At 42.5% G+C, this 27,692-nt stretch overlaps 2 protein-coding genes and 1 non-coding gene across 9 annotated transcripts; all 3 read right to left on the bottom strand.

Moving 5' to 3' along the window:
• Positions 1-669: 669 nt before the first annotated feature.
• Positions 670-2,167, bottom strand: LOC139331460 (homeobox protein MSX-2-like). Its single transcript, XM_070962929.1, has 2 exons — positions 1,867-2,167; positions 670-1,220 (listed from the first exon to the last, which is right to left on the bottom strand). The coding sequence occupies exons 1-2, from the start codon at positions 2,150-2,152 to the stop codon at positions 772-774; spliced, it is 735 nt and encodes a 244-aa protein (XP_070819030.1). The 5' UTR covers positions 2,153-2,167; the 3' UTR covers positions 670-771.
• Positions 2,168-7,455: 5,288 nt separating this feature from the next.
• Positions 7,456-7,620, bottom strand: LOC139331889 (U1 spliceosomal RNA). Its single transcript, XR_011602230.1, has one exon. It is a non-coding gene; the product is annotated as a U1 spliceosomal RNA (small nuclear RNA).
• A 7,003-nt stretch (positions 7,621-14,623) lies between these two features.
• LOC139331098 (cytoplasmic polyadenylation element-binding protein 4-like) lies at positions 14,624-25,799 on the bottom strand. Of its 7 annotated transcripts, none has more exons than XM_070962414.1 (12): positions 25,656-25,799; positions 23,578-24,694; positions 23,363-23,461; positions 22,447-22,537; positions 20,739-20,789; positions 19,706-19,729; positions 19,110-19,286; positions 18,757-18,846; positions 18,538-18,656; positions 18,100-18,214; positions 17,812-17,993; positions 14,624-17,651 (listed from the first exon to the last, which is right to left on the bottom strand). In XM_070962414.1, the coding sequence occupies exons 2-12, from the start codon at positions 24,637-24,639 to the stop codon at positions 17,424-17,426; spliced, it is 2,238 nt and encodes a 745-aa protein (XP_070818515.1). In that variant the 5' UTR covers positions 24,640-24,694; positions 25,656-25,799; the 3' UTR covers positions 14,624-17,423. The 7 variants fall into 7 exon arrangements, with proteins under 7 accessions (XP_070818515.1, XP_070818511.1, XP_070818512.1 ...); XM_070962410.1 differs by having other exon boundaries at positions 22,447-22,540; positions 25,656-25,783; XM_070962411.1 differs by having other exon boundaries at positions 22,447-22,540; positions 25,652-25,763.
• Positions 25,800-27,692: the final 1,893 nt, after the last annotated feature.

Here is a 27,692-nt window from a genome sequence, read left to right as displayed (position 1 = left end):
GATGTCTAACTGCTCTGAGCATAAAAGAAACACAAAAAAAAAACACACAGCTTGCAAGTACCAGAGAGCATCTTGCTGGATGTGGAGAACAGAAGAGGAGGCAGCAGGAAGTCAGGAGCAGAAGGAGCTGAAACTCCCATTAAAGGTTGTGTTACATTAAACAACTGCATTGTGCGCCACAAACAAGCAAAGAGAACAAAACTGAGAGTAAAGAAAAAGCTTTAATGTAATGTAAAACACATAAAATATTACCTTTAAAAAATGTAAATATGCATCACGGCATAAATGAATCTAAGGGCCATCATAAATAAATGTGTGTCATTTGGGAATGCTTTGGCTTTTAAGCAAGCGTGCACTCCACCAGGCCAGAATGTGCCCTGCATATTCAAGGCTAACAAGTGGAAAATAATATTCCCAATGCCGGGAATATTCAACTATTAGAGAAAAGGCTACAATACATGCAATCTGTTATTCAGGGCAATGATCAAACACACGGGGCCTGATCAATATCCCATTCATGATCAGTGACCTCTGCTGAATCAGCAATAACAGACACCAAAGAAGGATCTTTGAGACGCTGCATCCTTGTGCCTCTGTCGCGAAAAGTGAGAGAACTTCTAGAAATTCTCTTTGTAACTCAAGACCAGTGAAGATCATGAAGCTTCAGCTCCACTTCAGGTCCTCGGTCAGGTCTTTAATAAGGTGCGTGACTTCATGATATACTCTTGTCCTCAGATCCACAGCACTTGGTCTGTGTATTGCTGCTTCCTCTCAGGAGAGATGGAACAGGCTGTGCCCAACCTGCGAGGCGTACATGGCCAGATGTGCAGCAGGGAGAATGGGGCTGCGGCCGTACGAGCAGCCCAGTCCGTAGAGTGCTGCTGATCCAGCCTGCAGGTTAATACTGAGGGGGAAACCGAAGGACGAGATGCCCGGGTGGAACACAGCTTTGGGCCCGATGCCAGCCGCTACTTTGAGTTTCTCCACCTCGGCCTCCTGGAGCCTCTTGGCTTTAGCCCGCCGGTTTTGGAACCAGATCTTTACCTGCGTCTCGGACAGCGACAGGGAGGAGGAGAACTCGGCCCGCTCGGCGATGGACAGGTACTGCTTCTGACGAAACTTTCTCTCCAGGGCCAGGAGCTGCGTGGTGGTGAAGGGAGTGCGAGGCTTACGGTTGGTTTTGTGCTTCCTCAAGGGGCAGACTGCTGGACTGAGCTGTCCTGGAGGACATGAGACACATGTTAGGCAGAGTTAGGTGTCCACTTTAATGTTAACATACTACTTCTTTGATTTAATATCCAAAAAACTGAGTATGAGCTAAAACGATGAGTCAGTTATCCAATCGACTGATAGAAAATGACATGACAAAAAATGTTGATCATACTTTATCAATGATAAATACTAACCCTTCCTTATTTGCTTCTTCTCAAAATGTTTGCTGCTATTTTAGATTTTATATCAATGTAACTGATTATCATTGGAGTTGCCTAAACTGAGCAATTCTAAGAATAAAAAAATACTGTAAAAATATCATCAGACTCCGCCCTAAATAGAAAAATTACAGAAAAAAGTAATAAAAATTTAAAAATTAAAATTTAATTTACTCTTATATCAAATTATGTTTTGTTCTGCCTTTCGTGTGTGAATTCCTCTACTTAAAAAAATGAACTGAACCTGTTTATTGATTTATATTCATTAGACGAGCGCATCTCTCTCCTTAATTGTTATGAACTATGAAGTTTCATGTTACTTTGGATTCTTCCTCGAGTGATTTAAGGCACCCAAAGACGTCCAACGATTACGTAAGGCGTTCTTAAACAGTAAAGCCGTATCATATGTTTCAAGACATGATCCGGGATCACTTACGGGGTGGTGTTGACATCTTAACGGGGCTGGGTATCCAGGGCGCACAGTCCCCTTGTTCCGATGGCTCTGATTTGATGGACAGTAGCTGTCTGGACAAGTCGTCCGGCCTGTGCGCCTGATGATCGGTCACAGAGTTACTTCCCTCTTTTCTGTCCGTCGCCTTCAGCGGCCTCCTGTCCGACATGAGCGCCTCCACGCTGAACGGCAGACACGACACCTGCGCCAAGCGCTTCTTCAGCCGCGGTGGTTGGACACCGTCGTCCCTCCAGTCTCCAGGGGAAGCCATGCTTTCTCGTTTGTGGCCGAGATCGATATTTAATTCCAATGCAGAAAACACATAACTTCTTGGCCACGGAGGGCAAAATGCAGCGAGGACACGTTGAGGTGTTAAGTTGACGGAGTTGGTGCTGGAAAAACTTCGGGAGGCGCTCGGGACTTTGAGCCAATGATGCGTCCTGATCCCGGGGATGGGGGGAGACTTGTGATTGGACGGTGTGTTTGGGGTGCTCTGCATGGGATCCCTGTGGTGCCACACCCTCAGCTAGACAGCCGGTCAGCTGCACATCAGCCTCATTTAGCAGTAATTGCGCTGGGAGAAGATTGTTTCTGGAAAATAGCTCACACTGTTTTATCATAATTACTGACAGTAACAGCCCGTATTTTATTCACTTTGCAAACTGCAAACCCTCAGCTGACACTGAAAGCACGGGAAAATAGTCCTGAATTAATGCAAAGGAATTTTGGACGTGGGTGAGGCTTGTATTTTGTGTGGGGGGAAGAAAGCCCTGCTAATAGAAGTAAATCAGTCCCCTGTCTGCTAAACTCTACTCCATCCTGCAATTAGGCTGGTGGATTGTCCGGGCCGTGTCTCCAAGCATCAGCGGCACCAGGATGAAAAGCATCAGTGTGACATCTGGAGAGCTGTACTTCCACTTAACAAAAGCTGACAGAGCTCCTAATTCAAGCCCTGACTCGCAGGGACTGACACACCAAGTGTGGGAGTAATCACAATGGTAATCAATAAGAATCACAGTGCTTTTAAACTTCAGATATCACTGTGCAGCAACCACACACTTAAATGTGAGAGGCAGTTGGGAGATGGATTATGGTTTTGGGAAGGCTTTAAAATGACTGTCATTACATTGTTATTATTAACACCTTGTAATTAGGCCTGTGGAATCCGGTTCTTTTAAGCAGGATTTAACGGTAATGATGGAAAATTGCTACCTTCCTGAGGTGTGTGGCGCCCGCTGCGATTAGTCCCAGTCTCTGCTCTGTCGGTGGAGACAGAGGCGTCTCATGACTGTTTGAAGCTCATACCTGTAGCGCTCCAGAGTATTAGGAAACATCATGAGAGGTACAGCAGCAGCTATAGCCTTCTTAAACATGGCCTCTAACCACTGGCTGACAGGATAAGGCGATGCAACATCCTGAAAAGCAGCCAAAAAGGGCAAGGATGTTACAGCTGACGTAAGGAGATGAAGAGCAGACAATTTAATGCCACTCTGAGAGAGATTTAATGCTCATTCAGCCAAGACGTGCACAGCAGCTGATGCAAAATTAATGTGCTCATTGCATGCTGTACCCTATAGTCTGCTCCCAGTTTCTATCTATACTCTCACGTCTGCCTCCTTGTCTGCTGTATGTCTCGCTCTCTCTCATATACACATGCCCACGCACACAAAGGCCACCAGTGAGGTGACTTGAGTGTGCTGTCCAGAGCTCTGTGATCTGTGTGCTCTCTGTAATCAGCAGGATTACAGTGGCATCAGGGGCTCGACTCCCCAGCGCCTCAACATCATTAGTCTCCACATGAAGCAAAGTGCTCAGGCAGCGTGAGCTCACTCTCCTGTAAACACAGGCAAATCAATCAAGGGGCCTAACTGTCATTTCAGCGTGCTTCCTATGGGTTTATGGCGAGCGCGGACACGTGGGCGTGAGAATGTGTCTGCATGTGTGTGCATGTAAACAAAATTGCAAAATTAATCAGGGCTTACTGGAAACATTTGGCCACAGGTTGATAAGAACGAGATTTCTGTAAGATCTGATTACCTGGAAAAATCTAGTTCAGGGGTAACAAACAGCGAGGTGGTTGGTTAAAAGCATGTGATGGCAGAGGTGAGGTTGGGGAAACTGTAACTCCATCCATTTATCCTCCAAACACAGCAAGTGTGACGGTGGGAAGTTTATTTTTCATGTTTTATCTGTTGACTGCATCCAAACAAATCTGCAGTGTGCTTAATAATGTTAGCCAACGTTAGCCTGTCAAGTTCCATGAAGATACATGTCAGATGCTGACAGGACATTTTATATGGGTTGAGGGTGTTAAGGCAGAGATTACCCAAAACAGTTTGTCAGATAGCCGAGCTGCTGATGAGGTTTGTGCGCTTGATGAGCGGAGTCGAAGCTGCCGGCGAGCGGTGGAGCGGCAGGTGGAGACAGAGGCAGGGGGGGCATAGATCAACACATGCTACATCTAAGACAAGGTAAGGTATGAAGGGGTCTAGCCAATGCCTGGAGAGAAAATCAGTTTATTAGCAAAAATGCATTGGCTTCTTATTCCAAAATACATCATACTCCATCAATGTGATTTAGAAGTAGTAGCAGAAGTTTTCGTTTTTTTCAGTGTTTAATCCTGTAGAATATAATCTACAGGAGTATTGATGTGTTCGAGCTTAATCGGCTAGTTTTAAACATATGCAGACAACCAGAAGTAGCGGGATTTCTTAATAATTTGCAATTTGTCTTTGTAGCCTTTCCTCCAGTAGCCAGGCCCAAATAGCTTGCTGCTGGCCTCTGGTCTCAGCGCTGAGAGAGTTCCTGCTGGGCCTGTCTCCCACTGTGGGGGAAGACACACAGAGGAAGTCACTGACAGAGCTGGTGCAGCCTGACCATCCAAGCAAAGGTTACAGAGCCAGAGTGTCTCCGTATGGGGCAGAGCAGCAACAGACCAGAGAGCTAATGTCCTCGGCTCGCACTGATCACCCCAAACACCAATTAGCACTGCTCTCTCTTCCGCCTCGCTTCACCTGCATTAGTTCTGTTAGCAACAGAGTGCAGCACACACACACACACTCACACACACTCACACACACACAGCTAAAACGTCTACAGTTTGCAACCGTAAATCTTTGTTAGTGTGAAAGTCAACACAAGAGCTTTTCTACAAAGATCCACACGCATTTTGGGAGACTAGATCAGGGAAAAAATCTTTTATAGATACCCTTTTTCTCTCCTCTTTCATCTTACAGGATACAGAAAATTATAACCATTAAACCATGCTGTCATGTGCAGAATATTCCTGAATACTAAATCCTGCTTCTGGTGCCACAACTTGGCATCTTGCATATGAAATACGGTCAAATAACCTTCCACACAATTTTTCAAAGTGAGAGTTACGTCGACTTCAGCCATGGCGTTTCTTCCAGGACATCCTTCATCACGCTGAAACGTGCTAACGACTGCCACACAGAGCAACCCACAGACTTTTTCACTGTAGCAATCACAGGCCAATCAAGGCAGAATCAATATTTCATTCGGAGACAGTCAAAATAAACTACCTATAAAAAAGAGAGGCACAACCACGGACAACTTCAAGATAACTGATGTTTAATGTTGTTTTAAGTATAGGGTAGGACGGATTACAGCTAAAAGTAAAATGAGCTCTCAAGATGTTTTCCTGAATCTAAGGAGAGGAGTTTATTTGGGGTGCATTTTGGCCTGCATGCCCTTCCATGAGTGTTATAAAGCTGACACCCACCACTCCCAAAACTGTTTATTTACTACAGCGTGGCGGTTACAGCGTGCTGTCTTTAACGTCAGCATTGCTCTGTATATTAATGTACGTGGCTGCACCTCTATGCTTTGAAAAGACACATTTCAGACGTCAAAGGCAGAGAGGAGAAGACTATTATCAGTGGTGCCCCCTGAGGTGGATTTAAATTAAGCTTTAATCAATGTCAGAAGTTGAACAATGACAAGAATCCACAGAGGGAATTGATTAGGCTTTTGCATATCTAACTTTTCCAGACACTGCCATACAAATGAACGTGCAGACACAGGGCCCCATTACAATTAAACTGAGGCAACAACACAATTAGTTTTTAATTGTAGCATAGCTATTGAATGCAAATATAATCAATGTAAAAGACACTGCGTCTTCATTTTAATGCTATTTGTGAGGATAAAGGGAAAGCCAGCTTCAATCTGGGAGGCTACTCATATCTTGGGATGCTGGAGGTGGTCAGATGTGTTTTCTCACTACTTCATGGCTACTTGGTGGATCAGTGCTTCACTGTGTTTCAACACTGTTGTTTGAAACAAGCGATTCTAATATTATATAAAAAGCCAAAACAAATTAGCACTGCAGCAACTGTAAATCCCCATCTCACCACAACAAATACCCGTCATGCAAATGTGAATGTGGTAAAGTATCTCTGAGTCTCATAGTGTGTCAGACTTTTTAACCTTAACCCACATTTACTGCAAAGGGAAAGCCACAAAACAATTTTCAGTGACATGACCTCACAAATTTATTATTCAAAACTTTTTCCTGAAAATGAGCTGAAGCTTCATTCACACATACATTCAACGGGGAAATATTAGTCATTGTACGATTAAGATCACGGGTGATATTACACATGCAACCACACTGGGTAAGGGTGCTGCTGCATGGTTATTTATGTTCAGCACTGCAAGAAAAGAGGAAGGAACAGCAACCCCATGTCACTGAACTCTTTCTCTACCATCTGCAAATATGCAGCCATTACTACTGCATGTGGACTGTATTGCTCTGTATATAGGGAATATGTGCGCTACAACATGTAGACAGGAAGCGAGCCGAGCTGGTTAATGTGTCTTCTGTTCCCTGCAGATGCCACCAGAGCTGAAGGAGACACATTAGTCGAACACTTGACAGCAGTTTGCTCTTGGCTTGCAAAGTGCTGCAGACTGTTGACTCAATTAAGGCTGATGAAACTCAACCTGCGGATTTCAACACCCTGAACGCTGTCTGGTAGTAAAAATAGTTAAACGCTTTTAAAGAGCTGGTATCTATGTAAAACACACGAGGCACCGTAATCACATTATGGTTTAACAGAATGTCATGGTGATAATTATTCCATTCTTTCGGGGAAGAAGAAGAAGAAGAAGAAGAAGAAGAAGAAGAAGAAGAAACATACTTTTATTCTAACATCACACAGTTAGTTGCACACTACATGCACACGTCATGCTTCCCATGAAATTATTTTCTCCGTGTTTAACCCATCCATGGTCCGTCCTTCCTCCGCGGCAGACCAGGAGCGGTGGGCTGCCAGCCGACAGCGGCGCCCGGGGACCTAACTCTCTCCGTCACCATTGGTCAGGTGGTGATCTTCTTGCATGTTTTTAGTGGGGGTACATTTTATGGAGGATACCCCAGGTGAACATGGGGAGAACATGCAAAATCCACACAGAAAGGCCCCTTTCCTCAAGCAGCAGGCACCGAAGACATGGTGGAGGACACGCCCCCCCGGCACCCACAGCGAGAATCGAACCCGGAACCTTCTAGCTGTGAGGCGACAGTGTTACCGTTCCACCGTGCCACAAAATGAGGGGAGAGCGCATACGCAGTCCCCCACTACCACAAATTATGCAGTCAAGATTCCCACATGGGGGGAATTCGCACGGGTCAGCACATCCCTTAGTGCAATGGATGCGCCTCGCCATGGGTGAACCACCCTCTTGATCATGGCATCTCCCCTGCCAGGTAAGAAATGAAGGGAAGTGCTGAAATGGCATCAAACATGCTTTTAAAAATTCTGTGGGTGCTTCTGCTTACTTGCTTGGTCGAGTGGTAACATCAGGAAAGACAAAAAAGAGTTCAAAGTTAAATCAAAATCTTATGGTGGACATTTAATGATTCACTGTGTTGGACTCAGTTTTCTGTATTGGCTATGTAACTTATTTCTCATAGTCTGACAGCTCTGGGATTTTGATCGATTGGATTTTTGAAACAAATACTCTAATCAACATTTTTAACCACTAGCAGCTATGGAGACAATATGAGCCCTCTCCACTTCTTTGACCCAGACTGAAATATCTCAACAACTACAGGATGGACTGTTGTACAATTTAGTGCACACATTCTCGATCCCCAGAGGATACCTGTAATAACTTTGGTGATCCCCTGACTTTTCCTCTACACAAACATCAGGTCAAATCTTCCCGACAGCCTCGTGTACAACTTTGTGTTTAGAGCAATTAAGCAAATGTCAGCGTGGCAGCTCACTAAACTCACATAGTGAACATGGTAAACGCTGTACTTGCTAAACATCAGCATGGTAGCTTTGACACTGTGAGCATGTTAGCATGGCGATATTACCCTTTATCTCAGAACACAAACCTGTACAGAGGCTGCTGAACTGGCCAAAAAATGCAGTTAAGTTCAAAGTTTACTCTTTTTTTCAAATGTCAGTCATTAAACTCATCTATCCACTACATAAAGATGTACACATGTAAAATGTACACATCTGTAATCAAAGAAAAATGAACCCAGCTATAGTCCATTTTTATGATGTCCTTTATTTTGTTCTGTTATCAAACTCATCGAGATATTACAACAGGGGGAAAATCTGTCAATGCCAGCAGAGACTCTGGATCCTGTTGGTGATTAAGACAATGTGACGACTTATCAGTGGAGGATTAAGTACCAAAGTGAGATGCGTTTGACCAAAATGACACAGCGTTTTTGCTCATCGCATGAGCTTGGTTGCCTGCTGCTTATTTTGCTCTCTGTCAACAGGTGGCTGGCAATATGTTTAATACTGCTCGTCCTGCCAGTGTCACAACACAGCTCTGAAATCTGCAGACATTACCAGGTCTCTCACTGCCATGATCAGGTTTCTCACACTGAGCCATTTCAGACAGGATGTGGTACAGATGATGTTAACAGATAATGAATCATCCATCATCATCAGAAATACCACTGTGCTGCTATTTGGGACGCCAGCATTTGAATAATTCCAGCATGTACTCCAACCTCAGACACCTGTCTGGAATCCAGAAAGAGGCTTTGCATTTACAGCTGCAACAACTCAAGGAAATCTTATAGAATTCACAGCTAGGCCCAAACAATACTTTGTACACATACTTCACTGCTTTATATTACATTTTATAGCTCAGTGTCTTTTACTGGTCTCCTCTCCACCACTGTTTCTGCTGACCAAGTTATTTTCTGAGCAGGTCCTGTAAAACAAAACCAGCTTGTTTCAAGCTGCAAACATCCTGGGGCCTCTGTCCATGTAAACAATGCAGCAAACCGCTGGTCAACAGGCTTCACAGTGTGGTCTAGAGGTAAAGCTGCCACAGTCTGCCAGTCTCCTAGCAGACCACGGCTCTGATTAAAAGGCCCGTTTAACTGCTAATCACCATCCCAACAGCCATTTATCCTCAATGCTGTGAAAGCGCTCTCTATAAACTGCCTGTTTACTGATTCAAAACCACTAGCTGTGTTTGCTTCAAAGTACAGCAGCCTGTGCTCTGAAAGATTTGTTTGTGAATCAGAGTTAAAGCATCTTCTCTATTCTGTGTTGACACAGGCTGAATGTAGCCTGAGGTGATTGTAGTTGTATTATATAAAGGGAAGTGATAAAATCATGTTTCTAAAATAATAACTTGTTCAAACCAGCAGTGCAGATTTTGCTGCAAACCTTTTAGAACGCAATGAATTTGAGAGCACAACTCATCAAACTTCTTTCAAATAATAGGCTAAAGGTGCAGGTAAAACTTGGTGCCAGGACAACACACCAATGTCTTAAATGCAATGAAAGTGACAGTTATCAATGCGATAAGCCCATAAACGTTGAACGATACAACAAATTTGTGAGTGAAATTCTGTTCAAAATATTCACAGCTTTTGTAAATATGGGTCCTGATCTAACTGTGCTTGTACACTGAACACCTCTCTGAACTTTACTGAGAGCTCTGATAAGGCTGCCATTTTTGTGTTCGGGGCAGAAAAGGATCAAATAAATAAATAAATACATAAAAGGCCTATAAACGCAGAGGCAATGAGGCTTATCAATCTAAACAGTATGAAACTGCAGAACAATTTAAAGTAAATTGTCCATGGTTTAACAGTAATTATTTTACAGTTAAAATAATCACAGCCATATGCTGCTCTCAAGTTGATTTACTAATATAAATCCTGATAAAAGGAGTAAACATTAAATCTCTGCTGACAGATACAGCACTGAAGTATTTGGTCAACATTTTCAGGTCAATACCATTATTCAACAGTATTCATCATTTTGGTCAAGTTGAAAAATTAGGTTAGCTTTTCAGACAAACTACACACAATCTATAATACTTTTGTCATAGGGGCACATAACAAGGCACTGTTTGAAATTGGCACATTGGCTTGTGACATTTCTATGACATAGTGAATAGGAGTGAAAGTATAGAAGTATGTAGTGAACTACCAAAGCAAACATTGATATCAGAGGAAGTGCTGCCCTCTGGTGGATAATTAAGAGAGTTTCACCTCAGACTCTAACGCTGATTCTTGCACCATGATGCACTATTAGTGGACTCAGTATCATAAATAACTATTCAATCTCATGCAGAACTTTATAGTATTTTTTTTGAGAGCTATTTCTAGTGTTATCATACTATTAATGTGTAAATAATATTTTGGCCACCTATTGTAACTGAGGGGGACAGAATACTTCAGTATGTACACACTACAATATTATGTTACAATGCTGCTCTGACACTGTCTCAGCCTACACTTGTATGACAGCTATAATGTAAAAAACCAGACGACTAATTCGAATAAACACTTTAGCACAGCAGTTTGAATATGGACTCTTTTAATAAAACAACACTACCCTGTGAACATTGTCTGAAACACACTTCTATCTGACAAACACATTTTCATGCAGATTGCTTTATGGTCTCACAGCACATTATCAATTGAACCATTGTGCCTCATTGTAACACTGGTTTTCAACACCGCATGCTTAAGGAACAAAATGTTTCCACAAATTTGAACTCTGATGTGAAGAAACACAGATAGAATACCAGTAAGTAACCTGCTATGGTTGTGGACCACTTCAGTCAGTCAGTGCAGCTTCAGTTGGCATGTCTGAGGGCAGCCAGTCTCTGTCTGATGAGCTGGTTCTCCTCCAGCACCGTGCAGATAGTCCTAACAACTGCAAGCTTGGCCTATCCAGGAGAGGGGATGCATTCCCAAGAAAATAAAGAGGGAATACAAAGACCTCGGTAGTCTGGTTGGTGGGTACAGCGGTTTTATCAATAGGACCTTTGAAAGAAATCAATTTGACTTGTCATAGTAGGAAAAGCACAGGCGTTCCTGATAACATAATAATGGCTCTGTTCAATTCAAGCGTCTCCATAAGTCATGACAGTGTACAAAATAGAAATCAGCCATCAGTAGTTTTATACTTGTGCTCCTCCTATTGTGGCATGTCAAAATATCTGCTCTGAAAAAGGTCTGAAAAGTTTGCACTGCTTTAACAGAACACACACACACACACACACACACACACACACACACACACACACACACACACACACACACACACACACACACACACACACACACACACACACTGACCTGTATTGGCTAACATTCAAATACTGGTATTAAAGACCAGATGAAAGATTAAATGAATGTTTCCCTAGTTATACCTTATCCAAACAAATACTGTAGAATAAACAAGTAGATATCGCACACATATGTCATTCATCAAAGCTTATGGGTGGACTAAACATAGTGTCTATGACTAGCGGTTAAATTTGAACTGACTGTGGCACACGTAGTTAATGTTAACCTCAAAGACGCTGCCATATGCAGTGTAGCTGAAGATACACTGTGAACGTCCAGAATAATGCTCCTGCTTGTCGCGATGAGGGGGAGGTACAGCCCACCCTTGCTTTTGTCATTCAGGCATGTATAATCTCCACTGCCACAGAGGAAGCTCAACATGGAGCTGGCGACCTCAGTACACAGTGATGACTTGTTAGTTCAGCACAATTTTTACGTACAGTGGGCCTAATGGAATTTTGGAACTGATGTGTTACCATGGTTCTTTGTTTGTTATTAAGGAGCTCAGAATAACGTTTCTGAATGGACTGTTTTTCTTCTGTTCAATGTCGTCTCCTGTTAGTCTTCATAATAGCCCGTAAAGAGTACTCTGCACAGGGCTTACCTTTTTCTTCTCGTTTATTGCTTTGCTGGTGGGTCCTTGGGGGAAAGAGAAAACATCTCCACCAACAGCATCAGAATCAGTGGCAGCACCTGAGAACAAAATAAATGTGAACATGAGGCATTTGCTGACAGTGAAGTCCACTTACACAATATACTAGTTACCTCACTTTGGCTTAGTTTTGACAATTTCAATGAAGCAGTTCTGTGTATGGTATTTTATTGTCCAGCTAGCTTGATCATTCATTCATTCATTCATTCATTCATTCATTCATTCATTCATTTATTCATTCATCTTCTATACCGCCTATCCCTTTCGGGGTTGCAGGGGGTGGGGCTGGAGCCTATCCCAGCTGTCAACAGGCGAGAGGTGGGGTACGCCCTGGACCGGTCGCCAGTCGATTGCAGGGCAACATACAAGACAGACAACCATTCACACTCACACCTAAGGGCAATTTTAGAGTCACCAATTAACCTAATGAGCATGTTTTTGGTCTGCTGCTCCACCGTGCCGCCCCTAGTTTGATCATGATAACTTAAATCATGGTCACCCATTTTTAAGGTTTTACCCTTTGGAAGCTGATCTGAAAAGGTTTGTGTGAGAATAAATAATAAATAACAGATCTGCATCTGTGTGTTTAATCTGAGGTGAAACAGATGTTCATGTTCTTGGGGTGGACACAATAACAATAATCAATAATGAAAACAATTTAATGTAATACTGTGCACAACACCACAAACAATAAAAGCCAAAAACTGAATATTGCTATACCTAATATTTTAGAAAAATAGTTTGCTGCAGGAGTACTCCACTGAACTGTAGTGATTCAGTCGTTTAGGTTGTCACTCCTCAATGGCAGAATAGCAAATTTACATTTGACCCCAAATCACTGGCCATTAGTTATGAGCAGTCCAACCAAAAAAAATATAGTTTTGTTGTTTATCCATCTAACTTACTTACACTAACCATGCACATCCATCAACATCACTGTGAATTTGAATGTCAGCCAAAAGGCTCATTATAACCCAAAGATTTCATGGTAACCTCCAGGTTGGGAACCACTGCCCTGTAGTGTATAGTGTGCTCCTCTCCTCCAGTCAAAATAAACGGGTGTACATTTTGTTTTGCTGTGTTTAGTCCAGTCCACTGGCAGCCAATTACCATTAGCCAACTAGCTAGCATTAGAGCTAACGGAACTGGCTAACTTATGCTAACATTAACTCCACCTTTTCTGCTCTCAGTTGTCTTGGTTTTATTAGCAGCAGTCTCTGATATCAGTCTTCTCTGTGTTTTGTCCTCCTTTGTCGCCTTCTTGTTGAGCTTTGGTAGTTTGACTTTTAAAATGGACCGACTTTGTTCACCTCTAACGTTACGCCGCTTGTTCGCGCGCGTGCCCCTCTGGCCCTGACAGGAAGGCTCAGTCTGTTCAATGGCGCGGTCTGGTTGCGGTTCATCTCGTTGACTGGGGCCCTGCTGTGAGTCAAACCAGGGCACATACACTGTCTTTACTGGCGGCATCTTTTTCTCTCTAAATTCTACGTTAGAGACACACTTCTGTTTATCTTGGCCAACCGGCTGTTTCCCTTCCTTTCTGAGGTCCCAAATTGTGCATGTAGTGCTGTCAACCGGCAGGTGGCAGTATTACCCGGATAATGTCAAAAATGTTTCTATGCAATAATCTCAAAAATCCCATTATGTGTAAATTGAACAGTTGCTTACTTCTGTAAATTGAATCCACAGGCCTATCTGAAAAGCCTCATGTACAATTACAGCCTGCTTTCCCAAGATGCAGTAGAAGAGGAAGGACTCACTATCTATGAGTACACAAGTAGCAAATTGTCCCCTTTAGCACCATACTACTTTATTATTGAATAATTTCTGCTGATGCATTAACGTGTGATTAGCATTTAACTATTGTGTTTGATCAAGGTGGAGCTCATTTTAAGCTCTTCATACTCAAGCTTAATCTATAAGCAATGCACCACAAGTTTTGTATGTCAAATCTTAATTTGTAACATAACTAGTAACCTAAAAATTAATGGAGTAAAAAGTACTTTCTCCTCTGAACTGTAGTAATAGATTTTTAAGAAAAACATAAAGCCACTATCTATTTGGAAGACCTCCCTGATGAGATGGGCCTTTCACTTCTGAGACTCTGGCCAGTTTTAAGTCAAATTCTGTTTATATGTAATAGTGCTGTCTCAGTGACCTAATTCACGATATTTTGCTGCCCATGTGAATACCTCTGAGAGAAAAAAAACAGGCTTTTATAGAATGGAAAAGGTTTTGTTGGGACAAAAGGCAGGAGGTTTAGGTGAGCTAAATAGCACTCACTAAGGCCTGAAATAAGCCCCAGCCTATAAATACCTCTGACCTGATTCAGCTGAACCAACCAGATGTGCCAAAATAAAGTGCTGTCACACAACAGTGGCATCAGGTGTGAGATTTACCAGAAAACCTTCAGGCAAATCAATTAACAATGCCCTCTCAGAAAACACTGACACAAAGGGAAAAACTGTAATTCTTGTAAATCATCATTAGGCATATAATTCTTCCTCACAGCCGTTTTATTCGTTCAACATCTCACATTACAAATACTTCAAATGTATGCATACAGTTACAAACAGTTGGCAGCAAATGAATATATGACATTAGATCTTTGTTTTACTTCAATACTACAAACCAACTATAAAAACTGACTTCTGTATTGTAGCGGAAATTAATCAGGAAGAAAATATAAAAATTGGAACTTACGTATAAATGTGAAATGACTTAATAAAAATCAAAATGATATCAGGTAAAAAAAAAAAAAAAAAAAAAAAAAGTTAATAAATATAACCTTCCCAGCATACAATTAAAAACTATTGAAATTTTGCAATCAAGTAATACTAACAGACATAATCAATCAATTCTTTTCATCTGAAAATGTGGAGCACAATACAGCAATTAGAAAAACTAGACACAACGAGTTTAACACATCACCCCAAAAATATAACAAAAATCTGATCAAAATGATAGTTATACATTTCAATTGAAAATATAGCAAATGCTAAATACATTATCGACCTAGTATATACAATGTTTTCAATCACAGTAGCATGGTAGTAGCAAAATAAGTAAATAAGCACAAAACTAATGTTTAAAAATAAATTCAGGTATAAATTACTTATTTTTTCTTGCAGACATCAGCATGAACAATAGGAAACAAATAATGTGTAAATGACTGCATGATTTATATGGGTTAAATGACTTACACTGCGGAGACTTGTTTCTGGAAAGAATAAGTATTGCACATAATGGCTCAAAGTTAACTTGCAACATTAAATCACATTCAGGTTATGTCCCAAAGCATGCCACATCACAAAGGGGGTCAAGTGATCAAGTCTCCTCACCTATGTCCTACTGAGTGTCCTCTACATTACAAAAACGCATCCAAAGTGTTGTCACTGTGTAGATTGCATAAACATCATGTCTGTGTAAGGAAGGCAGACTCCATCATGTAAAGAGAGGCTACAAGAGAGGTGATCTCAAAGAGATAAGGAAAAGAAAGTTAAAAAGGAAAAAGGAGATCTAGTGCATTACATTAGGTCCTGCATGAACACTAGCCATGTTATTTCTGTATTACATTATGCATGCCGAGAATAAGTAGAACTTACAGGCAGTCCCAGAAAGAGGATCTAAATATTCAAACAGCTGATATCCACTCCGCTGATAGAAGGGAAGTTTTCACATTGACCAAAGCCAAAACATTTACCCTATTGATAATCTTACTGACTACAGCTAGGAGAGAAATGTCAGAATATATTTTCAAGACTATCAAAATCAGTTTAGAAAGGTCTTGTCATGCCTTAGGATCCTGTAATTATGTTTATTAGGACAGAGGAGAATCCATATATGACTGGCTATTGATAGCCTTATTTTTTTTTTTTATCTACAGAATCACACCAATGCACCAGACAATTTTCAGATTTACCAGCACTTAAATATATAAAAGCTAATTGAAAATTATATTAATATCATTCATTTTCTTTTTTAAATTAAGTTTACCATAAATGCAGATCTCTTAGTAACAAAGGTACAAAATTATTTTTCACCAAGTGAAAAAAATGAGGTATTGCAAAAGGAGTTCTCCCATCTGTGAAAAATGTGCCTAAAATGACTATTGAAAAAAATATTTAGAAAAGTAGTGCATAATAAATGTATATATGTTCATGACAAAATAATCAGCTATAAAACACTGTACAAAAATCAGCAGGCCATGTATAAAATAATATCTTTATCTCTGTGACAGCAAATTCTAGCTACTACCATATCCAACCACAACACTTGTGATAGAAGCTCCAGTCATGGTAGAGCGTGCAGTGGTGCACCATGAGGACAGCTCAGGGAGACTGGTCTGTGCATTCCCATTTGTTTGTACTACATTAGCATGTCAGCTTCCAGTGCTAATATCCCTGACAATATAAAGTGAGCAAATACTACTGCCAATACCTGAGCCCTGAGGGCTGTGTCTTTATTAGCCGACACCCACAAACCGAAACTCCAGACGCCTCCAGCCTTTCCTCCGCCGTGCGACGAGAGGACATAACATTATCCTGAAAACCCTCAGATCAACATCTGCTTTTGATGACGTGTTTTAGGCCAATCTTTGGTTTGCCCTTTCTGGTTACAAAGTGTCGACTTTTAAACCAAGACCTAAAACCTCATGCCAGCAATCATTATAAATCAAGCGTGTGTGTCAGACTGAGGGGAGATTTTTGTTTTTTGTGACGTGGCCTGATGCTATACACTGAGCTTCTTAAAAAAAAAACTCAATCGCCTGACCATCTGAAACGGTGTTCCTCCTCTGTTCAACCCAACCATTTGCACTCCTCAACCTTTGGTAAATGGTACAGTTGTTCTCTAATCCTGCAAGCAAAAAGTAAGAAAATGCACCCTTCTTAAACTCAACTTCCATAGTTAGTATACTGATTTAGGTATGATGAACCTCACTTAAATTTTATGTTACTCTTGACAACAAATGTAAGCAGCTTTGCCAGCTAACACGAAAAGAAAGTACAGTCAAGTCAGAAAACATCTAAATCCAAATCTAATGCATCCATATGCTCATGCACACTTAAAGTCAAAACATAAATGGGATTTCACTCTCTTCTTAGCATTTACTTCTTTTAGAAGGCCAAATTAAAAATAAAATGAAATAAAAAATAAATTAAGTTCGTTTTTGTTTTTTTAAATTTAAAAGAAAAGTGCATTTATTTTTCTTATCGTAGCCCGTACCCCTTCCCTAACTACCCCTTCCTCTCAGTCCCTCCCCAATCCTGCGTCGTCTCCCTCCCCTGCCCTCTCGCCTCAGTTCCAGCGAAAGGAGATGTGTCGTGGTCGGTCCCCTCCCTCCTTCACCAGCGGCTTGTGGAACTCACGGCCGGCCCGAGAATGGATGGCTGCCCAGCAATACTCACAGTAGTACTGCAGACAGGTCACGTTGGCGCAGAAGAAAGGAGCAAACTTCCCCCCGCAGCGGGTGCCCTGGCACTCATCACACAGCTGGTCGTCCAGGACATATGGCTTCACTTCCACCTGAGAATGAGAGACAAAATGGATGACAAGAAAACTGTGTTAAAATGGAGGTCGAGAAAACTCCAATGCATGCACAGCAGCCTGACAGATAGGTGGGAATTAATATTTCATGAACATCCACGCTTCTTTTTTAAAACCTGCAAACATCAGATGCACTCACCCGTTTATCTATCTCCCCATGCTGCAGTTGAACAAATCGGGCACTAATGGCTGCAATGTAGCTTTGCTGATTGGAGAAGGCTACTCGCCCCGCCCCTTTTGGATACTTGAGTTCAGGGTCTGTGTCAATCCCAGCGTAACACACTCCCCCATACAGACGGTCCATGATCATGGCGAGCTCCACTGGAATAACCATGTACAGTGAAAAGTTAATGTGATCAAAACAATGTCAGCCTGCAACACATTGAGAAGCCACCACATACACACACAAACACACACACACACACACCTGCACGCAGGGGACGAGGGACACCTCCTACAAAGATCGTTTTCCTCGGGTCCAATGGCTGAGAGCCGTCCATTACAAAGTCACTGTCATTTAGGTTCCAGGGCCGGATCTGGACCTACAAAAACCAAGATGGACAAAACAAGAATTTCCTCTCAATCAGGAGCTACTGCTTTGTGAGCAACATACGTTTTGGACTGTGATAATGAACGCAGCTTGCTGCTTGTGTAATATGGATTAACACATTTCGTCAGTTCATCCCTGGAGTGAAATACCGTAGATGTACCAACCGGTGGGGTCACCACTTACACATTTGTCCTCCTCTGTGCTGTGGAGCAGAATACTGCAACATCTACCGAACATACTATACATGAGTGAAGGGGTAAACTGAGCAAACGAACAGAGATGGCCAGCATGCATGTAACAGAATAACACACTCACAGGCTTGTCTTTGATGGTGGGACTGGAGACACACAGGTACAGCTTGCCATCCTCCTGAATGCAGGCGTCAATCAGGGCCTGAACGGAGCTCTCGTCTTGAAACAGCAGGAATGCATATCCTGGACAGGTTGGACACGTGGAGGAACGAGTGAGCACATTTTCACAGCGCTGTAGACAACACACTGGCTAGAAATATAATGTTCAACCAGTCTGACTCACCTTTTGGTGGAAAATAGGACTTGCTCTCTGCCTTATGGGGCCAGTCTACAAATAAGTGACCAAATCGGCGGAAACTGGCAGTGATTTCATCTGAAACAGAGAATTCAGTCAGCAAATCAGTATTGGTTTTTAGTGCTCAAAGCCAAATTTGATTTTGAGTTTCATGAATAGTATAACTAAACGGAGGTAGTAGAATTAACATTATTTTAATTCCCCAAAATTATAAACATACAAAACTAATGGATGACATAAAAACAAATAAAGAAAAAAGTTCAACATTATATGTTAGTTACAGCTTTTGACCGTAGACCAGACGAGCTAAAGAATCATCTGCAGCTGTGACATGTCTGTACCTTCATCTATGTCTGGGGGCAGCCCTCCAACGAACACCTTGCGAGAATATCTCTCCACGCGTTCACCGTTGAGGTGGGGGAAGCAGTGGGCTGAACCGAGGCCAGCAAGCCCCTGGTCACCTGACTCGTCCTCTCCGAAGGAGCGCTCGTCCTCCATGGGGAACAGAGACGAATGGCCTGGAGGAGAGAATGATCTGGATTACACATATCGGTTCACCACAAGTCAAGCTGAACCACAACTCGTACGATTTTGAGAATGTATTAATATCACAATGAGCAGGGAATTTGATTAGATGCAAATAAATTAAATCAAGTCAAGAAACACACAGAAAAGCAGCCATGAGTGCTATTTATGATGACACAATTTGAAAGCATGAGCATTATCACTACGAGGTCTCGGCTGGCGACCTTGGAAGGCTTTTACATCCGACAGAAACAGGGGCCTAAACCCTGACAGTATTCAAGGCACAGTAATCAATGACAGTGAACAGGCAAGCAGACAAACACAGAAGCAAAACCACAAAGTCATTATTTCAGGGCCCATTACTGCTTTCTAAATAACACTGAAGAGAACAAGACACATTCACAAGCTTTACCTCGTCTTCTGCCATAACTTCTCGCTGCATGTAAAACAACACAAAACACTCTTGATATGGCTTTTTAAAAAAAAAACAAAAAAAACAAAACAAGGCACACAAGATAAACAAGTCAAACAATTCATTTGTTGGATGGCCAGCCAACATGGTGACAATATCTTAAAGGGGCAGCCATTTTGAATTTCCGCTAGCCAAAATGCTTTTCATTAAACATCCCTAAACCTTTAGAGGAAAAAAAGACATTCATCTGTTACATCTATTTTCACCTTCATCCATAAACTGGGATTGAAAGTGGAAGCAATAAAAATATGTGCTGCATAAACTAGAGGGAGCTGAAATCATTCATCATATAACACGGCATGTAATTGTACCCCAGAGTGATCAAATACCTCATTAATCACTTATGTATGTAAAGCAAACTGAAGGTGACCTGCATGTTTACTTAAGATTTCTTGTGCTGCACATTCAGTAACTCCACATACGACTGCAGAAACGCGGCATGAATCAACGTGTTTGAAAATAAAATGCTCATCATTATGCATGGAAAAACTGGTGTCTGGATTCTCATTATCACTGCAAACATGAATACGATTACAAAAGTGTATCATCTGCCTTTGACGGCGTGTTTGTGGAATCATTTATTTGCTCTCTGCTGTCTCTGAATGACCCCGACAACAGCGTTATTTTCCCACTTGGAGAAGCCGGTTTGATTTGCTCTGATCTCCTTTCAGTGAGCCATTTTGGATGTGTACCACAGTGACTATCAAAGCAGTTTTGAAAGGTATAAAACAAATGATACGTCTTGAGTCATTTTATGTTTTTACCACTTGTTTTATGGCGTGTGGTTGTGATAGCCAGAGGTTTCTCTGTGGTTGTTTTTTCAATGTGAGCAAATTCCACTCAACTACATTTTAATGGCAATGAAGTGCTGCATTTTGATTGAATGACTTTTTATCTGCGTTTGGCAGATCGTAATCACAAGCCCTGACTTCTGCTACAGCCTTGGACATTTGTATGCATGTCATTTACATACCATTCATAGGTAGAGGCCCGTCTCCACCCTGGTGAGAGAAGCTGTAGCGTCCTACATGACAAAAAGAGGAGAGGCTTCAGAACAACATGCCATGAATGATTCCCAGCATTACAATAATTAATTTCCCTTACGTACAAATTGCTCCCCAAGCCATTGCTGTTATGCTGAACAGTTGAGACAACAAGCTCTGTTCTGTGTCTCAAATAATGCCTCAAATGTAGTTCAGGTTATTCTTAGATGAAAACAAAAGTTCACATTAGTGGAAAATCATATGCAAGAAAAATAGTATGAATAAGTTCAAGAATGTGTGTTAGACTCAACAATTGTACAAATTATAAACAGATTTTTTTTTTTTTTTTTTATTGAGGAAGCTAAAATCCCCTCATGGCAGTCGTCTTGCCATTTGTCATAAACGAGAAGTTTCAAAGAAGCTGCATGAGCTGGCCCAGATTAGCACCAGTCGAGCTGGCTGTGATGGAAAAGAGGTTCATTTAAGATTGACTGCAACAAATCTGAAGTGAAATGTTTTATTAATGAGAGCGTTAGCCGAGATCAAAGAGTCGCTACAGCAAAAAATGCTGCAGGTGATTGTTTTCATGAATTATGGAGAGAGACAGAAAAGTACTGTGATGTTCGACAGAACTGCAACCCATCTAAGTGGGTCTCATTCATGATGTGTTCAAACACCCAACTTCATACTTTTGATACTTCACTTTGAGAAATATAACCAAAGTTTCCCACAAAATCATTTCACTGCACAAAAGAAGAATAGTTCATCAGCGTAAACGCTTTTAACTAAAGCTGCTATCAAAGTACAAATTTACCTAAATGAAGTACTCTAAAATGGGCAAATCACTAACTATCCGATCAAAGAATCAGTCCAGACATGCAAATGTCAGCTTTTGTCTGCTTTTTGATACTCACTGCTATGTGCGCATTGTGCTTTGTACTAAAGAAACACTGACGTTTAGTATCCATCAATTCATATGCTGCATTTAAATCATATTCTATTGAAATTAAGAGGGGAAATTCTATACAGGAAGACATCTCACTGCTGTCCAATACTAAATATTAAATCCAATATATTATACATTTTGAACGGTGCTCCCCAGCCCTCGTATGAAAGGTCACTTATGCAGAGAATCCTACAGGACACAGACAAAAAAAACAAAACTGTAACATCTAATACGCCTAGTGCTGCCGATCTAACCTCAATACTTTATGATTACCACCCAAACTGTGCCTGTGGCGTCCTTTTTAGCATGTCCCAAAACTCAAGTACCATATTGTCACCAATATTGACAAGTCTTGAATGATGGCGAGACCCACAAGAACACATGAATCTGGTGATGCTTATGAGTATTTGCTTTTGTTCGTGCCATTGGTGTGTTATTTATGTGATGTTGCAAGGCACAAAGTCACATGACGACACATGCATCTGTATGAACAAAGAAGTGTATTCGCAAGTAAATACTCACTAAAACTGATTAAAAGACAAAACAATGTATTGGTTTGACAAAACTTCAACAGACACTGGTATTTACCACATTTCTGTTGTTTTGTTAACCCACAATCAGTTGTTAAATTGTGAAAGAAATCACTAAATTTCTACTTGCTGTCAAATACACGAAACGAGCACTTGTATTTATCTACAGCCTGCAGAGAGAAAAACTATCCTTTCCGAGCTATTGTTAGTGTGGGAACCAACCTTTCAAGGAATCCTGCTCAGCCCTCATAATGTCAATCAGTGAGTTCTCCAGAGAGTGCATGCTGAAACCATCAAAGGACCGTGTTCTCTCCTGCTGAAAGAGAGGAAGACAACAATTAGCGTCCTCACTTCCCACATCGCCATCTAAAGCAGCACAAGCTGCAAGAGCCCAGACAAAGTTTGCTATGATGCCAATAGCGAATAAAAAGCTGCAGAGTATCCCTGTAAAGGCATTCAACAGAAAGCACTGTAAACATAAAATGGAGTCCAGAGTGTTACACAAATCCTATCTTTCCAGTGTATTTGACAGCATCGCTTGAAGAGCTGAAAAAAATGCACCCTTCCTCTTAGCCTATTTCATAGCTAATCTGCAAACATCCATGAAATCCTAAATGAATAGCCTAAGGTAGAAAGATACATTGGCATTTGAAACTATTCCAGTAACGTTATGATGAGTAATACATAACATGAGCGAGGCTGCTTCACTGAGTGTCTGAATGAGTTGAGACCTCACAGAGCTGCAGTAAAACACAAGACTTCTCAAATCAGGACAAGAGGAAGGCCATGTGATCAGAGCAGATGATAAGACTGCTCTCGTTCACTGAAAAGATCTAGATAAGACCTCAGACACAAAACGCACACAATAAGTTTCAACTCATCTGTTTAGCCGGCTTAGTCGTCACATATCCTGTTTTGCTCAATGGCTTATTTGTTGATTTTGATACAGATGAGTGTGTTTAACAGGAATACCTTAATTTGCCCCTGAAGGACACACTGGCAAAGTTTACAATTTGCTGTCATGTAGGACCACAACCCAAGTCGAGTGAATGTCAACTCAAATGAACTTAGTCCTACTGGGCATCGCACCTAGTAGTTTCTGAAACCCCAACCTGGGCTTTACCTGTGATAAGCTCACCTGGAAAGGGTAGACACTGTCGCTGCGGCTCATACTGTCCTCCACCCAACCCTTGTGATTGAAGCCAGAGCTATTTCTGGGGAACTTCTGAGAGGGAACCTGTAGCACAGTTGGATGAGTTTCAGACATGTCTCCTGGCCAAATGTACTGTGTGTCATCATATCAATGAATGCAACGAGATTTATTATGAAATGAACCATGAGAATCGCATCTACCTGGTTGTTAGGAAAAGACTTCTTCAGTGGGGAGATTGAGTTAAGACCTGTCATCCCTCCACCTACCCCCCGCCGGTACTCTCGAACCCCCTGTGTGCCTCCCCAGCCACCGTACCCACTGGGGCTCCAGGAGGTGGATGTGGGAGTGGAGGGGCTCTGGTAGCTTCCCCAAGGTGAAGGGGGTTTGCTCTGGGCGGGAGCGAGGTGGGGCAGCTGGGTGAACGGTCCAGTGCGATGGGGATGAGGAGGGAAGGAGGGCTGGGGTGGGTGGGGGCTAGCTGGGGAGCGACGGTGCTGCTGAGGGACCCCCTGACCGTGTGGGTGGTAGTGCTGGGGGTGAGGTGTGGGTGGGTGGTGCTGGGAGACTGGTCCAATCTGTGGGGAAAAACTACCTCCTGCTCCGAAGCCAGGCCCAGCATGGTGGGAGAAGTTCTGGAACAGCAGGGGAGGTCCGTTGGCATTTGAACCAGATGGGCCAAAGAACCCGACATCTTCCCCCACCACTGGAGACTGGGTGGATGGGACAGCAGGAGACCAGTTGTTAAAGCTGGTCAGCGAGGATGACGAGGAGGTGGATTGTGCACAGCTCGTACCCATTCCCAGGCTGTCTTGGTAGTCGAACCCGCTTAGCACGGGGGACTCAATCCTGAGCTTCTCCTTCCCACCACTGCTCTCCAAGGAGCCCTTCTCCAATGAGCCGTCTTCGGGAAGAGCCCCCTCAATCTCTCCTAGGCCTCCCCCGGCCTCCTGTTGGCCAGGAGACAGGGCCTGGGGTTGGGCCTGGACCTGAGACTTGTCTTGCATGTCCTGGAGGTCCAAAGCCTTGGACTTGTCTGACTCCAGAATCTCATCTTGCATGTTACTGTGTTGGGCTACAGCAGGGAACAGCCAAGCACTGCCCCCATTGGTGGAGCAGGTGTTGTTTACGAAGGAAGGGGGGCTAGGGGGGTTGGAGGGGTGGTGAGGGTGCTGGGGCTGGAGGTGAGGAGGGATCCTTACAGGGAAAGCAGATTTGTTACCGCTGCTGTTCTTCACCAGAACTCCAAACCCGTAGTCCCCCATTTAGGACACCCAGAAAATCTTCAATTCACTTTTGGCTTTCACCGTCTTCTTTATCCTAAAATGCGGGTTGGGGGGGCAGGGAGGGGTAGGAAGGGGTGACAAAAAGCATTAAGGCTGTTGCACCTCAAGTTATTCTGGCCTATGAAAAAACAAACAAACAAACACAAAAAACAAGCCTCGCCAAACCCAGTGAGCGTGCTTTGGCTGCACCCTGTCTGGTCTTGTGATGCAATCAATGAGATTACGTTAAATCATTGACTCGCTTGGCCATGGGAGGCCTGGATGAAATATAACCCTCGAATAGCAGGCAGGCAACCACAGAAAACACCCAGCCTAACCAGCGTAGGCAGCTAGCAGTCCGGGCTGGTGAAGCTGACGTCTCCAAAGGTCGTTACGCAGCTAGCAGCAAGCTAACAGCTGCTCCGCCACCTTCCATGTGCCCTATTAATCATGCAGATCCCAGCAGTCAATTTCAAAGTGCGTTTATGCATTACAGTGCATCCGTGAACAGTCAAGCGCTGTGGTGGCTCACTGCACGGACACTTACCGAATAATCTTCCTTTTTCAGCAATGACCTCCTCATACGCAACCATTTAAATACAGGAAAATGTTGATGACGTCTCCTGTCTGTTCTGAATCTAGGGTAGTTCCCTTCAGCGAGCCGCTAGGCTAGGATAATAGCCGATACCGCAGAGACGCTGTAGCATATTTGCAAACCAGCCGGGAGGCGACAAACGAATTCAACGGCCACGACGTCTCTCGAATTCCCAATAACGTACACGACACCCTTATCAACGACAACACGGCGGAATTTTCTAGGACACGACTAGTTAATTGGAAATTGTGTGTGGCTCTTCAGACGACCTCGTCTGTTTCGTGTCCTGTATGTTCAATGTCACACAGCCTACCAATCCTTGTCATCATTTTTACATCTCGAAATACCGTAAGGCAACCTCGACCGCTGTTCAAACGCATCGACAAACATGTGTATTTGGTAATATGTCGTGCATACCTACCTTCAGTTCGGCGTCATGACCTTATCGTTTTGATGTTGCCATATTTTAGCGTTTTCCCTTTTTCTGCATTTCCTAGGCAGCCGGTGTAAATGGTCTCCTCTCTCTTCTAGATGACAGCTGGACCAGTCGGGAGACACTTCCGTCTATAAGCCCCGCCCCTGTCATAATCCACCAGCCACTGTGTGTAAGGATTTCCCTGTAAAGCCCTGCCCACCATTCCTGAAATCTAACATGTGATTGGGTGAATACCTTGAGGTCACGCCTACATCACCCCTTCTCAATGAATGGCACATGCACTCAGGCCGTTCTCCTCCCAAATAAGGGTGCCTTGCAATCAGTGGGAGGAGTTGCTCCAAGGGAAATACATTAAATTTCTGTCTAAACCCTCAACTAAGCCCAAAACGAGATATTTTAATACAGGACTACTGTGAGCCAATGTAGCACAAAGGGTTAAAACCCAAGGTCTAGAATTTGCAACCCTTCTAAATACAGATGAGTAAATTTGGCTAAGCAAATGTTTCCTCCACCTCAGCCTGTAGCAGTTGATCAGGTGGGTAGTGTATCAGACAGGACTGGAAAAAGCAAGGATAGATAGATAGATAGATAGATAGATAGATAGATAGATAGATAGATAGATAGATAGATAGATAGATAGATAGATAGATAGATAGATAGATAGATAGATAGATAGATAGATAGATAGATAGATCATTTAGTTGCATTTGGTTGCCTGTTATAACCCAAGGCCGAAACAAAATGCTGCATAGCAATCTCATTAAAATAAGCTGCTGCTATTTTAAGCATGTGATCGAGCTAAAGAGCTCAATTAATTTTACTTTAGTCAGATCTGTGCTGTGCTCTGATCATACCACCATATCATACCTTCAGTTAGTAGAATTTAAATCAGCGTCTATATATGGCAATGTGGTCTCCCTCATCCGACGTCTAGCTGCAAGTCAGAACCTGACATAGATGTGTTTATCCCTTTGCTAAAACCAATTCATTAAAACCATAATGATCATTCACCAGGAGAGGAAAGCGTATCCTTTTTAACAGAAGCACTCCTGCTGGATCTGCAGTACACATTACTCGAGTGGGAGTAAAATTACTTTTGTAAAAGCTGCTTAAGCAAAAGAGACTTTTTTGAACGTTTCTAGTAAAGCTGATTGTGGTCAATATTAACATGAATACTCAAACAACAAATTCCTGTGCAGCTCAGTTATGCTGTTGTGGCTCGTGACCATTTTGTCTCTGCACACATTTGAAAAGTTGCCTTATTTAGGAAAGGACTTTCAAAAAACTTCATGACCCATAACACAGCAACTGTGGGCTGCTGGATGAGGTTGTTTTTGTTCTCTAAAAACAGTTTTAGCAAAATCCCTCATCAAAATGAACCTGCGGATAAAGGTAGACTCACTGGTTTTACAATGTACTCAAAAAGGCAATAAATAAATTAATAAAATAAAGCTAAAAATAAGCTGAAAGAGCCCCCAAATTGAGCTACTTTCCACCCCAGTCTTTCAGAGTATTATTTTCTGTTTACTTGCTGAGTTAGTCTTGTTAACTCCAGCCCCCCAAGGCAGACCCACCCTTCATTTGTATCCTGTAGTAGAAGCACACAAAACCTCACCCCACTCCCATGTGCTGCAGGGCCTGTTGGAGTGGTTTAACAACACAACAGTGTGTCTTGATCTCCTGGTTTCTTCTTGAAAATAACAGACTGCTAATCCTGGGTTACTGGTTTGCTATCTCCAGGCCAGTATCTACCAACTTGGTGAACCGTTGGCGGCTAATGCCACTCTGTTGACTTAATATCACTGGGAAATGCACAGTGTGTGCATGTGTAAAGTTGTGTGTTTGGATATGTGCAGAGATCCACCATCTTGTGCAAACTCCTGCCTGCTATAGGTCTTTTGAGGCTGACAGTAACTCGAGCACAGCGAGTTGTGTCAGCGTTTTCTTGCCTGAGAGCAACACACTCTGTATTCCCCTGTGAAACTGAGCCTTGCTGCTGAGGTTCCACTTATTTTATGAAGC

The sequence above is a fragment of the Chaetodon trifascialis genome, chromosome 5 (genome assembly GCF_039877785.1).
Source record: "Chaetodon trifascialis isolate fChaTrf1 chromosome 5, fChaTrf1.hap1, whole genome shotgun sequence".
Lineage (NCBI taxonomy): Eukaryota > Metazoa > Chordata > Actinopteri > Chaetodontiformes > Chaetodontidae > Chaetodon > Chaetodon trifascialis.
Note: the sequence above shows the minus strand (reverse complement) of the source record. Positions and strands in the feature narration are given on the sequence as shown.